A 16,415-nucleotide genomic window follows, 5' to 3' on the forward strand; every position below is an offset into this window, starting at 1 on the left:
CCGCCATCAGGCCACATGGGCAGCCTGAACCCCGCTTGCCCTATTTTGAGTTCCCCGCTTGGCTGGCAGGTGGAAACAGTGTTTCTGCCCGCCGGCCCAGCGAGGAACAAGGCCTCACTTACTGGGACATCTAGACACAGTAATATGTCATCTGCAAATATCGAGATTTACTCGTTTCATTCCGCATAACAGTCTGATCAACTTGGACACCATTACCTGGACTTATCAGGGTGTATGAACATATTTATATTCAGAGCTAACCTATTCACTTTGATTTTTGCTAGTATTTTGGTTTTGCTAGTTGCTTATGGGATGCCATATGTATCCCATGGGGCTTGCACATTTTCTCTGTCTGCAGCTGATTTAAGGCAAATTTTTATGTGACCAATTTGGATCCTTGTACTCTCTTTCCCAGTCTATCTTTCCCCATATAGACATGTCTTATGATGTCTTCCTGCTTTCCAAGCCACAGCAGCAGCTTACCAGCTTTGTCTCCCACGTCACATAATTAATTTTTAGGTAATCAAGTAGTGAGTACAGTTCTTCCTAGAAATAGTAGTTTTTATTCCTCTTTTTTCAGATTGCAAGGGGACTTGGGTGTTCTTTGTGCACCTGTTTAAAATCATCGTAGTTACCATATCATTCTACTAAAATCGTGCCAAATGACGCTTCTAGATGGACATACATTGACAATGTTTATCCCACCAATATAAATTTGAATAAACAATTGAAAAAAATGCAAATTGAAAATTAAAACTAAACACCTTCTAACTCTGAAGAGTTCATTAGTCATAATGAAAGTCAAGATGTTTTGCCACTTATATTAGTCCAAAGTCACTTATTCCTTAAAGGCACAACACAGAGTACATCTCCACCAAGGTTATCACAGGGAAGAATGAAACTCATAATTGAAATCACGCCTGTTTTCTATGTTCTGTTGACCGTAGCAATGCTTTATTTTGTACTTTAGATATCAATTAAGTATATTTAAATGCAATTGACTTAATTTTGTGAAGGTTGGTGTAATATAATCCTCTGCAAAGCAGTGGTTCTACAATGTCTCCCGCTGGTGTACTTTCTATCAAAGGATTCTAAGCTGGAGGAATTGCTTTACTCATGCTTCAGGATGGCAATGATGATTGCTCCAAAAGTGAACTTATTGGTGGAAATCACAGTTCTTGAGGAAACTATGTAACCTCTACATGGTGGAGAGTTGTACCCTACTGCACTTTTCTAGTACTAGAATAGACAGTTCAGTTTTAACACAGTGCACCCTAGCCCTGGCTCCCTGCCCTTCACACAGTAGAGGAGTAGTAAGAATACTCCCTCCTACCATCCCACAGTCTTGCCTGGCGATGCATCCCGGCCTGCAAAGTTTCACTGTTTCCCCTTATCACCTGCACAGAGCAGATCGTAAATGGAAGCTGAATTGCCTGTGGAATGGGATTTCCACAAATTTAGACCCAATAATTCAGGCTTTGCAAGTAATTCCCAGTTCCGGGGCAAATTTAGGTGCAGGCATGCTGTCTGGATTTGTCATTTCCGGCCACATCATATTCAGGGCCTCCGTTCTTTGAGCTTGGAGAACTCTGAGTTCCCCATTTAAGGTTCCACATAGAGTTTGAAGGCGGTAGGCTCAAATGAAAGGAACCTGAAATAATCCTTGTGGGAAGGTTCATCGTGATGGACTTTGGAAGAAGACAATTTGTCAAGTTTACAAAATAGGATCTGTCACTGAGGTATGAAGAGGTATGAGGTTGAATAAGAGTTGCATAACTAATGGTATTGAAAGACGTTCTGCATTTTCACGGAGAAACGATGACACTACAAATGAGCATTACATATTTAATCACAAATATTTCTAATTTACTGTGTATTGGACTGTCTAAATGAGTCCTCCGCATCTCAATGTTTCCTTGCATCATTTATGTTACAGAACATGTTGCATTTTAAAAACATATTAGTGGTTTCTGAAACACGACTGAAACTTGTCTTTTAGACACTATAAATAACTTAACAGTAAATACAAGGTAAAACCATATCTCCTATTTATGATTTATCCTGTTGGTTATTGTTATATATTCGTCCACCAAGGCACCAAATTTCTTTAAAGCACTAACCACAGTACCTGTTTGCTACTGTTAGAAGAGGGCAGTCATGTCCACTTGATGCATTTTCAAAACTTCGTGAAACGTTGTCAATTCTGTAGCAAAATTCACCATGCCTTTCCCAATCCTAAAATATATAATGTTGAGATATGTGTTAAACACATTTTAGAATACCAATGAGAGGGTCTGGGTATCTCTGTAAAAGCAAGTACATAGTCACACATAAAAATAATCAGCAAATATGATGGGTAATGCCCCGATTATCTACTGGGTCTAGCCTTCCTTACACAGCCTTGGCAGTATAAGAGTGAATCGAATCCGGAAAACAGCCACCTGTGTTATCTATTCAAATGTAATAAACAATTTTTTTGCCTCTCCCTTTGCCACCAGGACACAGATATTTGATTGCACCTGGACTCCTGTTTACCGCAACCAAGCAGTATCACAGCTGTAATCCTGTGATGAAAAAGAGTCAGTTTAATGAGGAGTATATATAGTTAATCATAACATTAACACCTGATCCCTTTTCCTCATCACAGACTTTACAGTATGAGGATATACCAAACAGGGCTAATCCTTTCACTGACACCAGTCACCAAGTTAATACCAACTAATGAATGTCATGAGAACATTGGTTGCAGAACACCTCTTAGAAGTGACTGTCTAATAAACCATCATATCAAACTGAAGAGATACATATCAATGTGTAAAGAGCACTGAAGTACCAGAAGACCTAGAACAAAAAAGTGCAGGGGCCCACAGGTAAACAAACAAGGAATTATCTATACTTTTTTCTGAAGTAACCGTGCCAACAATGTCCTGTGACACAGAAGGAAAACCTTTCATTAAAAGGTACTTGTCAAGTAGCCGAACAACAGCTCACTTTATAAAGACCACATCACATGGAATAGACGAATTTTAAAACACTACAGAAAATAAAAATAAAAAAACACTTCTACACACTGACACAGTAAAAAAAAATATCCACCAAATAAAATTAACTGAACTTACTTCATGTGAGAACCCACCTCACATAATAATTACAAATCTTGCCAGGGTGAACCACACGTCTTAAATAAACCTGTGCTTAGCCATTTAGTAGTTTGGTACACAAGCAGTCAGTATAAAATTAGAGGTAATGGGTGAAGTATTTATGGAGTACACAAACTGCAATAAAGTGAAAGCACTACACAAGAAAAATTCCAAACCAGTTTAAGAAAACAGATGAAATTTTGCTAAATAAAATGACACCAAAATTACAAACATCTAGGGGCATATTTATACTCTGTTTGCGGCAAATGTGCGTCAAAATTTTTGACGCACATTCGGCGCAAACCCTGCCCCATATTTATACTTTGATGTCCGACGCAGCGGCGCACCATGTGCGCCATTTTTTGGAAGGCGGAACCAGCCTTGCGTTAATTATATGCAAGGTAGGCGTTCCCTTCCACAAAATGACTTTAAGGCCTGTGCGCCTTATATATACTGTGATGTCATTTTGACGCACAGGAGGGGGCAGGCCTTAAAAAATGGCGCCCAGCCTGATGGGCGCAGTTTTTTTATGCCTGGGTCAGGGCAGGCGTTAAGGGACCTGTGGGCTCAGAAGGAGCCCAGAGGTGCCCTCCCATGCCCCCAGGGACCGCCCCTGCCACCCTTGCCCACCCCAGGAGGACACCCAAGGATGGAGGGACCCATCCCAGGGAAGTTAAGGTAAGTTCAGGTAAGTTATTTTTTTCGTATTTTTTTTGTGGCATGGGGGGCCTGATTTGTGCCCCCCTACATGCCACTATGCCCAATGACCATGCCCAGGGGACATAAGTCCCCTGGGCATGGCCATTGGGCAAGGGGGTATGACTCCTGTCTTTGCTAAGACAGGAGTCATTTCAATGGGGGTTGGGCGTAAAAAAAAATGGCGCAAATCAGGTTGAGGCCTGAATTTTGCCTCAGACCTGACTTGCCCCATTTTTTTACGCCCAAGCTCCATTTTCCCCTACGCCGGCGCAGCCTGGTGTGAGTCATTTTTTTTTACGCACACCAGTCCGCAGCGCCGGCTAACATCATTCAATAAATAAGGCGCCTGCATGGCGCTTTGGAATGGCGTTAGCCGGCGGTAAAATTTTTGACGCACAACTGTGTTGGCGCAGTTATGCGTCAAAAAGTATAAATATGGGCCCTAATCAGTAGACCCAGAGTTATGATTTTTTAAAGTTTAAGGTTCAAAATAGCACAAAATAGGATAAAGTGCCAACCACTCTCATCTGTTAGGGCCATCCACAATGGAGCATGGGTCGGATACAGGGGCCAGGTTTGTCCCAGTGAAAAGTTTTACCTTCAGATTTAGGGCCTGATTTAATATTTGGCGGCTGGGCCATCATCTGCCATATATATATACTAACCTCATACTCTCTTCATGCAAATATGTGCTACACTGATTAGTTCTGGCTGACTGGCACTTCCATGAGCACACTATCTCTGATGGAAGAGAGCAGAGGCTCCTCTTCAGTTTTTGTTCCATTACTGAGTGATCAGAAGCAGGGAAAGAAACTGAGGTTGCCACAGCTGCTGTGACTACATCATGCCTGGGCAGTTCTCAGGTCTTCACCAATAAGACCTCCCTGCATTCATGTCTGGCATCTCTTTTGCTTCTGGTGGATGCAGAAGCAGTAAGATGGCAACATATTGACAGGAGTTCCACATATGTAACTATTTGATGTCTTAGGGATTTGTAAGAGGCCTTTAAGATCCATTATTCCACATCTCCTAAAGAACATTTAGTTCAACTCGGAATGCAAACCTGGTTCGAGGGAAAGGGATGGATCTTTAAACATATACAGCATTTTTAAAATATGTGCAGGTTTAAGGTGATAAAATGTTAGATACCATTTTGAAAACTCCATTGGTAATTTTTCATTTACGTTTGTTACTGAATAATTGCTCTAAAATATTATGTTTTATGTAAGACACACTTTTATGGAGGAAAGTGTGATCTTCATGTGTTAAACTGCAGCGTATTTTTCAGTACATCGGATTAGACTCATTGCACTGCTTTTAGGTAAAGTTTTTGACAGCTAGTTATGCATACTACATTAAAAGTTATAATTTCTAAAAAAAAAGTTAAACCAGTGCAAATCAACTATTAACAATAAGTACATTATCGAAAAATAGCTACTCCATAAGCATCTAACCAAATTCAAAATCCCCTATAAACATACCCAAACTTAAATAGAGGAGGAACAGCAATAGATACAGCTCACTGTTGTTAAAGATCCACACAAACGATGCAAATCTAAAACAATCTTCAATCGTGATTGCTCATTCATCCAATAACAGTATCAAGCTGCAATATTATGCTCATTGATGGGTCCTGAGCAGATGTTGATCGTCGTGGGTGACCACTTATTCCACACAATTTACAGCGCACTGTTTACCTAGAAGATGCTGCCTCTTGAGTGGAATAACAAGGGTACCATGGCAGAGCTAGCTTTAGCACTAATGACGCATGGTGTGATAGTCTTTTTTGGGGCCCCCTCAATGACCTACTTCTCCACAGATTCCTCACTTCCTACCTCGGACAGTAATCCTGATCGATCCATAACTCTTCTCTCACATACATTTCATTTGTTTTTATAGCGCTACTCTTACCATTGTAGGGAGTCACAGCACTTAACATCACACACACATTATAGAGAGCCAATGATCCATAAGTGTGTACATCTGTCTATAGGTCTATAGGAAATGTTACATAACACAGTGAGGATTACAAAATGTAGAAATCACATGGCATCCATAGTAGTAGGCAGTATATTTTAAGAGTGCTTGGTCTTCAGCAGCACAAACTCAGGATTTAAAAAAGTATCAAAGTGGATGGGTTGAATTTACTAATTAGAATACAAGTCTGCCCAAACAAAGCTTTTCAGCAACACTAATCTATACCATGCAGTTTGCAAGCAGCTCTTTGATGACAGTTCATAGGTCATTGTGCTATAATACGATTGTAATTTATGAGCTGCAAGGAACAAAGGGATCTCTTTGGCAAAGGCAATAACCCACTGAGCTAGCCACATAAAGTTCAGTTTTGTGATCTGCATTGTACAAGATGTTTGCAATAAGCACAGTAACCTTCTGCCCTACTTTATGACTAGCCAAAACTGTCACTAGACAAAACCCTGATCTCTCTCAAGAAGGAACATTTATCAACACAGTTATCTTGGCATTTTTATTCTTGTTGGAAAACTGATGAACACACAAGGAACTCTGCAGCAGGTGCTTTTGAACCTGTAAGTTATTTATCTTATTTCCAAAAAATGCACCTCAGGAGGTCAGGGCCAGGTGCAGCTGCACCGGTCACACCACCCTAAAGCCAGCCCCTATAAGCCCAAATGTAAGCATGGAAAATGGACCTCCTTCTTCCACAATGGGTACTGCTGGGGCCACTGCACATGCCACATTTACGATAGCTATGCCCCCGGTGTGCCCAACAGGGAGCAGTACTTGCAGGATGATACTATAAAAAGTGAATGCACATGCAGTCAGAACTCCCATGAGCAAAAATGCTGAAAATCAGCATGTCCTGTGGAAAACAGAGAGGATTTGTAACACATCAGTACCTCTGAAAGGCTGCGAGGACTAGAGGGCTCTCTGAAGCATGCTGAATCTTAAGAGGCACTGGATATCCCCAAAAGAGGCCATTCTACACAATAGCTGCACACACTGTCTTTCTTGGATTAACGTCAGTTAGGAAAGCCGCTAAACTGCCTTAATTGCTCAAGTTCAGACAGGCAGAAGATCTCACAAAAATGTGACAGATTCCACACAATCGTGGGGCAAAGCAAGATTACTTGTCAGGATTTGGTTTAGTATATATGAACAGCACTGTCAGGCATGGTGAGAAGGGGCAGATGGAGGAATTTCCCCAGGTCCGCTCTTTAAAATTTATAAAAAATATTTTTTTGTACATGTGGATCCTGATATACAATATTTTAAGGTGTTCTCAAATGTGATGATTTGCAGAGAAGGAGCAACAGTGAAGAAACGTTATTGCCCAGGGTCACACAATTTGGTTAAACTGGAAAGCAGGGATTGGAACTAGGTTCTCTGGGTCAGGGTCTTTCGACAAGTTTTTGCTCCTGGCGCCACAAAAGCTTCTAAGTGATAGGACACTTACTCCAAAACCCAGATTAAAACATTTATAAGGTGGCAGGGAGAAGGTTGTTTGTTCAAAATAGCTATTGCCAAGAGCCCTACTTCATAAGTTTCCCCTTTACTCAGTCCTAGTATGCTGCATTCTGGGATTTGTAGTTTTGAGAGTAACATTGAATGTTTGGGTTTAAAGATTTCACCATGCAAAATGTTGTTTCCCAAAAGCCTAGACTGGATAAAGGCTCAAAATTCATGAGGGGCACCAAAGATCAATGTGTGGTGTGATACAAATTTGTTGGTATTCTGGCTAATCAATAAGCATCCACTTAAGACCACCCCTTCCTAAACATGCTGTCAAACTTCTGAGGCCCCAAGGCAGGAGTGCTTTCTTCAGTCACTCCCTTACTCCTAATGTAAGACAAGTACTCGTTACTTTAAGGAAGACTCTCAGTATGTTTGTCGGAGTGATGTATGTCTCAGGTTAGAGGAAAGTGATACGAAATATTGCCGAAGGTATGCTAATACCATCTTGATGTTCCACACTCAGAACACTCGGCACTTTCATGCCAGTCACCACACATCGCCGTCAATCAAATCTTTATAAAAACAAAACAATAACACGAATAGTAAGATAATAATACTGACATAAATCATATTACCGCAGATAGCAACAGAAGAAAAGAACATTCAAACAATGTAATATTCGAAGTACCACCAAGAGACACATAGGAAGTCTCTGGTGGAATGCATATGCTAAATCTGCAAAATTATCCAAAACAATTCCTGCTGATCCAAGTGCTTAGGGGGAAGAAGAATCCAACTTCATAGTGAACTCCCTAGAACAGTCTTGCACACCTTGAACAGAAGAAGCATGTGGGCCCCTGGAACAGTCGAGAATGGACCATTTGAACTTTAGCCACCCTTCCAGAATACCAACACTGCAGTCCTTTAACCTTTACAGAATTGCCATGTACCTCCACGATACGCAAAAGATCATAACATTTTGACAAACCACTTTTTATAAATACAGGCTCTTTGATTCTCACCAATTCCCCTTCAATAAACTGAGAGCACATCATTTTGCTATGGTCATGATTTGTTGAGACTCATTTGTCAATATCCTTTTTTGTATTTTTCCAATCCCTGTTGAATTTTAATAACATAGGTGTGTAACCAACGTGGGCGCAGTCCTGCACTAGCCACCCGTTTATGCATCAATTCAAATGGTGATTTGCCAGTAAAAACGTGTGGTGTAGTTCTGCATGCCCATTATAACTCATGCACAACTGCGATCACATCTCTATTAAATTGAACAGTACTTTGCACAAACTCCATTAGAACCTGTTTGTAATTTAAATTACGATGGCGTAATTCGTATATTTAGGAAATGTATTGTTATATTGTTGCGATAAATACCCAGTATGATCTAATTATGCCACTTCGTGTAATTATTTGTCAATTGTGGTTAAAAATTTACCACAACTAAGCAATTCATACAGGAACAACAGAACACGTTGTTTACACCGCATGTGTTTAAATATATCCTTGTGCCAAATACAGATGAGCAGACGCATTTCGTGCTAAAATATAACAAAAAAAGCATTTTACAATTCATGCAATAAAGCATAATTTTGGGCAGTTTTGCTATACTTTCATGTAATTATGCTAAAGTAGATGAGGCAGAGTTTGAACACATTCATATCTTTCAAAGATGCCATTACTTTGGAGGCTACACAACAGTCCTGAGATATATTACATCATTCTTCTCCAAAAATCACAGATGGATTGAGATGTAAACTGAATTCTACTATAAGGGAGAATGCACTCTGGTACACTTTCCTTAACCAAGATCTCATGTAAGTGCTGATGACAGGCTCAGTAGTGGGCTTACGTATGAATTTAAATTCCACTCATCTTGTCAAGTGATCAATGACCACCAGTGGAAAATGCAGTTGTGCATCTGGAATCCAGAAAGAGACCAATACTTCTAACCTCATTTTCTGCCAAGCTTTCTCAGGAGCACAAACAGCAATTTCCACAGGTGTCACTGTAATCAGTCTTTGGGCCTCATTACTTTGGGACTTTGGTGGTCCTGAAAGGGCACCGCCAAAGCCGTGGGAAGGGCGCCACTGTCATACCAGTGGCGTCTCCCCTGAGTGTATTACAATGTTCCCATCGGGCTGGCCGGCGGGAACATTGTATTGCGTGTTACCACTGAGCTGACCAGCAGCTAGCATATTGGCCCTGGCTCCTTTAACTCCATTGGTGCGTGTGTCAGCCAATGTTTGACACATGCACACCCTCCCTGATGCAGACCACTGTGAGTGGCCAAGGCTAGGTAGGGGTTTTAAAAATCCTCCAGTGCTTTGCACCAGAGGATTTTTTTCCCCCCTGAGAGATGCAGAAGAGCTTCCGAGTCTCCCCCTGCCCCAACGGCCCATCTGTGACATCAGAGCACAGTGAGGCACGCTGAAGTCACAGGTTCCCTCCGGATTAGCAGAGGCTCCGAAGTGAGTGTCCTCTCTCTTCTCTGGTGGGTAAAAAAGGCCAAAACGGCCTCCCCAGATGCCAGGGAAGCATTGATGGAAAGGGGAGAGTCTACCTTTTCCACCGATGTCTTCCTGGAACTGTTTCATGCCAGAAAACGCACTAGGCCATAGGGATTGCTTTGGGAGGTTTGGCCCCTGTGTAAGTGGGCCACCCCCAACTGCTTTGATAAATGATGTACGTAGAATTAGATATTTTATGAGAAAGTGAAAAGAAAAGTGTATTTGTCAATTAAAATGAGTGGGCTATGCTTTCAGTTTGAAACTTAAACATTTGGAGTTAAAAAGAAACCGAATGAGAGAAATGTCTAGCGACACACCTGAAATAGAACCCATACTTCTCAGTGTGAGAGTCTGTGACCATGACCATTACATCATGGGGGATTCTGTATTGGGTTGTCTCGAGAAAGACCCAAGACATGCAATTTACAGATCGTGATGGCGCAAAGATGCAAAAGTTCCATCACCAGGAAGGCATTACAATCAAAAGAAAAAGAAATAAAGACACACACTGCCATGACATACTAGGATTTAAACCTCCCATTTTGTGAGAGACAGTCAAAGAGCTCTACCAGTAAGGCAGAAGTCACTCTGCTTTGTACTTCACCAAAATGTAACAATAACATTCCAGCCAAAGATCTTACTACTGTCAGTCCTTGAAGTATTTGTATGGAGAGACCATTACAATAACAATCTCTTGCTCTCTCTCTTCCATCCTATTAGGGGACGGAAGAATGGGAGAGTGAGAAAGTGGCAGATTGAGAGTGAGGGAGAGAAATTGAGAGAAATAGATTGACAGAGAGAGCTTGAGAGAGAGAGGAACAGAGAGGGTGTGAGGGTTTTACGCATTGATGAATGATATATTTGAGAACAAAGTGAAAAGAAAAGTGTATTTGCCAATTAAAACAAGTGAGATTTGCTTTCATTATGAACCTTAAACATTTGGAGTTGAAAACAAATGAAAGGAAGAGCCAGTCTACAGACACATTTGGAACAGAAACCTTGCAGCACAGTGTGATGGCATGTGACCTTGACAACTCCACTGCGGTTAATTCTGTAGTGCTTAGCCCCTGGAAAGACCTATGACATGCTATTCACCAATCGTGATGGCAAAGAGACAGGAGGGTTTCTTCATTACGAAGGTTTAACAGTTAAAAGAAAAGTAAATAAAGAGGCACATTGCAATGGCATACTGGGGTTTAAACCTTCTACCCTGTTAGTGACAGTCCAAGAGCTTTACCAGTAAGGCAGAAGTGTCCGCTCTGCCCTGTAGCAAAACGTACTATAACATTCCAACCAAAGACCTTGCTAGTCGGAGTCTTTGAAGTACTTGAATGGAGAGACCATTGCAATACCAAAATCTCTCTCTCTTCCATCCCTTTATGGGATGGAAGAGAGAGCGAGATATACAGAAAGTGTCAGAGAGAGAGAGAGAAAAAAATTGAGATAAATAGATAAACAGAGAGAGCTTGAGAGAGGAGAGAGAGAAGGAGAGTGGATGTATAGGCTTTGCAGAATGATATACATAGAATGGGATATTTTAGGAGGAGGTGAAGAGAAAAGTGTATTTGTCGATTAACTCAAGTGAGATTTATTTTCAGTATTGACCTTAAACATTTGGAGTTAAAAATAACTTAAAGCAGAGGTATGTCAACAGACACACCTGGAATAGAATCCATTCCTCTCAGTGTGAGGTTCTGGGATGTGACCATCAGGCCACTGGGATTCTGTTATGAGTTGTGATAGAGCGCCTGGTCCTCAGTAAGTAGACATACAAGGGGACGCATATAGGTCGATAAACCTTTTGAATCGCATGGAGTATCCTAGTCATGAAGTGACCAGTGTAATCAACAATTAATATTCAATCACTAACTACTAAGAGTAAACATCTCATTAACAACAATTCATGAATAAACCACAACTCAATATACGTTTAACAATTTTTATTCTCTATTAGTTACAATTCTAAGGCATGAGGTTAACTCAAACTTTATTTAATCAGCTCAATATCAGTTCATTAGTGACCACCAATAACATAACCTAATCAGAACTTGAGAAAACATCTGCTCTAAGCTTCAACATAAGCTAACAAGGATGAATAAGTCAACATTATTAACAGAGTTCAGCAATCAGTTGTCAATCATTTGTCACTGTCAGCGTCACCCAAAGTAACCTTACCTAACCCAGATTAGCATCCGCATGTGGAACTTCATGCGAAACAATTTGGAAAACCTGAATTTAGAAAAAGTATCTAGCTAAGAGAAAAACTATAAAGCAGCGCAGTTGGTACCTAGAAGGAAAGGCACAAAAGTTAATCAGTCACATTGTCATAGCTACCTATCCACAGGATGGATCAGCAACAAAGTCAGACTTCGTCTTCAGGTCATCAATCGATCAGTACGCATCAGGCTCTCAAGTGCATAAGCACCATTGACAGGATCTGGGAACGTGTCTTGTGACATCATCAATTCTCCCCTCTCCTCTGCCACATCTCGCATCTAATGTTTTAGTCCCTTGTCATGACTTTTGTCCAGTCCATCCCTTTAATTCCTAATTGGTCCATTAGTCATCCATATGTGACGTTACCCAATATATTTTATTCAACATATCTATGAGTTCTGGTATTTCGTCTTTCACAGTTCATTGATTGGTTCGCTGTACGATGTCCTCATCATCCGGCTCTTCAGGTATCGAAAATGTTTCATCTTCCTATTCAGTCAGTGTCCCTGTTGCTCAAGTCCTGGGAAAGTACATTCAGCCTACTCTACACATAATTGTATCAAATTGACTTCATCATCTCCTGTCCGTCGGTACATTACAGAAAATGTGAGCTAAGCACACAGTTCACGGTCACTTCAAATGCACTAGCAACTTCTACATCGTGTGTTTATTAATTCTGCTTCTGCATGAGGCCTGGCAAAACTAGGCCACAACTTCGGCTAAGTTAATTCTACGATATAATGCAAAACATACGTTATACATCTCATTATGACATATTACTACATTTTTAATATTCTTTTTCATTATTTTTCATATTTTTCTATCATTTGTAGTATAATTCATGAGCTTTGGCAGTCACTCTTCGTGGTCACATTTTCAAACGTGCACATTAATTCCTCTAAACTATTCATTTTAGAATTTCTTTTTGTTAATTAATAATGCATAACACTAATTAATAATTTTAATTAGCATATCTACTTCAGCAGTTGTTATGATAAAGACATTTGACGTGTAGAGCACAGTTTGTGATGGCATAGAGATGCAAATGTTAAATTACTATGAAGGTTTAACAGTCAAAAGAAAAATAATAAAGAGACACACTGCCATGAAATACTTCCCCCTTGTGAGTGACAGTGCAAGAGCTTTACCAGTAAGGCAGAAGTGACTCTGCTCTGCATCAAAACGTAACTATAGCATTCCAACCAAAGTTCTTTCTAGTTGCAGTCTTTAAAGTATTTAAATGGAGAGACCATTGCAATACCAATCTCTCGCTCTCTCTTTTCTATCCCATTATGGGATGGAAGAGAGAGAGACAGAAAGTGATATAGTGAGGGAGTGAAATTGAGAGAACTAGATTGACAGAGAGAGCTTGTGAGAAAGGGAAAGTGTTTTTAGGCCTTGATTATATACGTAGAATGAGATAATTTAGGAGAAAGTGACAAGAAAAGTGTGTTTGCGAATTAAACTGAGCAAGATTTGCTTTCGATATGAATCTTAAACATTTAGAGTTAAAACTAATTTAAGGGAGAGGAACATCTACGGACACACCTGAAATATAATCCACATCTCTCTGTGTAAGGGTTTCTGGTCATTAGCATTAGGCCATAGGGGATTCCTTCATGCACTGTCTCGAGATAGACCTATGACATGCCGTCCACAGATCGTGATGGCAAAGAGAAGTGTTAGAGAGCAAACTTTATCAATAAAAACTGTACTAAAATGTAATTTATAAATGTAATGTGTGGTTTAAGCCTAACTGAAAATCATTTGTTAGAAATATAAACGTGTAGTATAATCCTATCAGTGTGTGGCTGACACACTCACACCCTCCTTGATGCAGGCCACGATCAATGGCCGACACCAGGGAGGGATTTTTTTACCCCCTCGGGAGAAGCAGAAGAGATTGCGCATCTTCCCCGCCCCCCTCCCACACATCTGTGACATCAGCGAGGCGCACTGATATCACACTTTTTCCCCATTGGAGGATAAGAGAGCAGGTCAGCATCCTCTCCCCACTCCAGTGGGAAAAAAGGCTAAAATGGCCACCCCAGATGCCAGGCAGGCAACGCTGGAAAGGGGAGTCTCCACTTTCCATCATCGTCTTCCTGGCACCGCTTCCTGGCCATGGATCATGCCACAGCTGCGATCCACAGCCAGGAAATGGCAATAGGCCCCAGGGATTGCTTTGGGGGTCTGCCCCCATGTTAGTGTGCTGGCCGGCCACCCTCCTGTGGGGGCAGTGTAATAAAAAAATAAATAAGGGATTTCTCCCAGGAGTGGGGATGCAATTGCACCCCCACAGGGGATAATTATTTAATTTAAAAAATATATATGTTTTTAAAATTGCGAGTCTCTAAATGGGCATCATTTTTTTTTTTTATATGTCTGGTTTTCTTGGGGCCACGATTGGCTTACAGGGAAACCACGCGTATTAAAAAACAAAGAGAGGGACTGACACAGTCTTTCTCTCTCTAGTGCAAAGGATTCTGGGTAACAGAACCCAGTGAGAGCCCTACAAGTTATCCCATCCTGGATTCCCCTAGATGTTTAGTTTTCCAAAATGTACAGGTTTGGTAGGTTTCCCTAGGTTCTGGCTGAGCTAGAGGCCAAAATCCACAGCTACGCACTTTGCAAAAACATATTTGTTTTCATTAGAAAAATGTGATGTGTCCTCGTTGTGTTTTGGGGCATTTCCTGTCACGGGCACTAGGACTACCCACACAAGTGAGGTACCATTTTTATTGGGAGACTTGTGGGAACACAGAATAGAAGAACAAGTGTTATTGCCAATTGTCTTTCTCTACATTTTTGCGTTCCAAATGTAAGACAGTGTGTAAGAAAGAAGTCATTTTGAGAAATGCCCTGTAATTCACGTGCTAGTATGGGGACCCCCGAAATCAGATATGTGCAAATAACCACTGCTTCTAAAGTCCTCATCTTGTGCCCATTTTGGAAATACATAGGTTTCCTTGATACGTGTTTTTCACTCTTTATATTTTACGAAATGAATTGTTGTTTGCCGGGTATACTTTGAAAACCCATTGCAAGGTGCAGCTCATTTATTGGCTCTGGGTACTGTGGGATCTTGAAGAACCTACAAAACCTATATATCCCTGCAACCAGAAGGATCCAGCAGGTGTAACAGTATATTCCCTTCAAAAATCTACCATAGTTGAAAAAACCTACAGAAGAAAACATTGACAGAAATGGCTATTTTTGTTCAACTCAATTTCGATATTTTTTTATTTCAACTGTTACTGTCTGTAGGAAAATCTTGAAGGATCTACAGAAGTGACCCCTTGCTGAATTCAGAATTGTGTCTTTTTTTTAGATATGTTTAGCTGTCAGGGATCCACAATTGCTTTCACACACATTTCTGTCACTAACTGGAAGGAGGCTGAAAGCACAACAAATAGTAAAAATGGGGTATGTGCCTTTAAAATGCCAAAACTGTGTTGGAAAAAATTGGTTTTCTGATTCAAGTCTGCCTGTTCCTGAAAGTTGGGAGAATGGTGATTTTAGCAATGCAAACCGTTTGTGGATGCCATTTGCAGGGGAAAAATCAGATGCTTTCTTCTACAGCACTTTTTTTCCCATTCCACCCCCCAAACAAAAATGTATCTGTATTTTGGCAAATATTTTGGTTTCCTCTAGGGAAACCCACAATCTCTGGGTATCTTTACAATCCTCAGAATGCTGGGAAAAAAGGATGCAAATTTGGTGTGGTTAGCTTATGTGCACAAAACGTTATGGGGGCCTAAGCACTGGGGAGGAAAAGGCCCAACAGTAAGGGGTTAAGGGAGCCGAAGCTAATCTCCTAGCAGTCCAGCACCCTCAGAATGTGTACGCTTTCTGACGGTGCTGGGCAGGGAGTCCCCTGCACTGCCCATGCCATGGACAGTGCAGGGGTCCCCCTGTGGCCCCCGGTACTGGCTTTCCACCAGCTTTTTCATGGGTCCCAGGAGTCAATGACGATGTACGCCGGCGGTGACGGTACGCACCGCCGCGGACGTGACTGCCATTTTCTATCTGTTCAATCACTTTGATACCTGATCTTCGACAGTAGAGGACCTACACTGCAAGTGCTGCTGTGACCTCAGTCTGGAACAGACAATGGCTCATGTGTCTGGGGAAAGGGCCCCTGCCTTCACATCGGCGGAGTTGGAGAAACTCGTGGATGGGGTCCTTCCCCCAGTACACGCTACTCTACGGTCCTCCAGACAAACAATTAAATACACTGGGAGCATGCTGTATGGGCTATGCCTGTGTGGAGTGGGGTGGATGAACGATGGGGGGGGGGATTGAGGCGTGCATGAAACGACAGTGAGTGCATGTGCATCATGGCAAGGGTAGGGATGGGGGCCAATGACTGTGACGGTGCATTTGGTAATAACTTTTAATT

General features: G+C 41.3%; 1 protein-coding gene across 1 annotated transcript in view; it reads right to left on the reverse strand.

Annotated features, from left to right (window-relative positions):
- PLA2R1 (phospholipase A2 receptor 1) overlaps positions 1 to 16,415 on the reverse strand; it is a 1,061,792-nt gene that overhangs the window by 485,010 nt on the left and 560,367 nt on the right. The window contains exon 10 of the mRNA XM_069224206.1: positions 2,129 to 2,235. Coding sequence (XP_069080307.1) covers positions 2,129 to 2,235 — 107 coding nt within the window. The remainder of the gene's footprint in view (positions 1 to 2,128; positions 2,236 to 16,415) is intronic.

Source organism: Pleurodeles waltl, chromosome 3_1 (genome assembly GCF_031143425.1).
Source record: "Pleurodeles waltl isolate 20211129_DDA chromosome 3_1, aPleWal1.hap1.20221129, whole genome shotgun sequence".
Classification (NCBI taxonomy): domain Eukaryota; kingdom Metazoa; phylum Chordata; class Amphibia; order Caudata; family Salamandridae; genus Pleurodeles; species Pleurodeles waltl.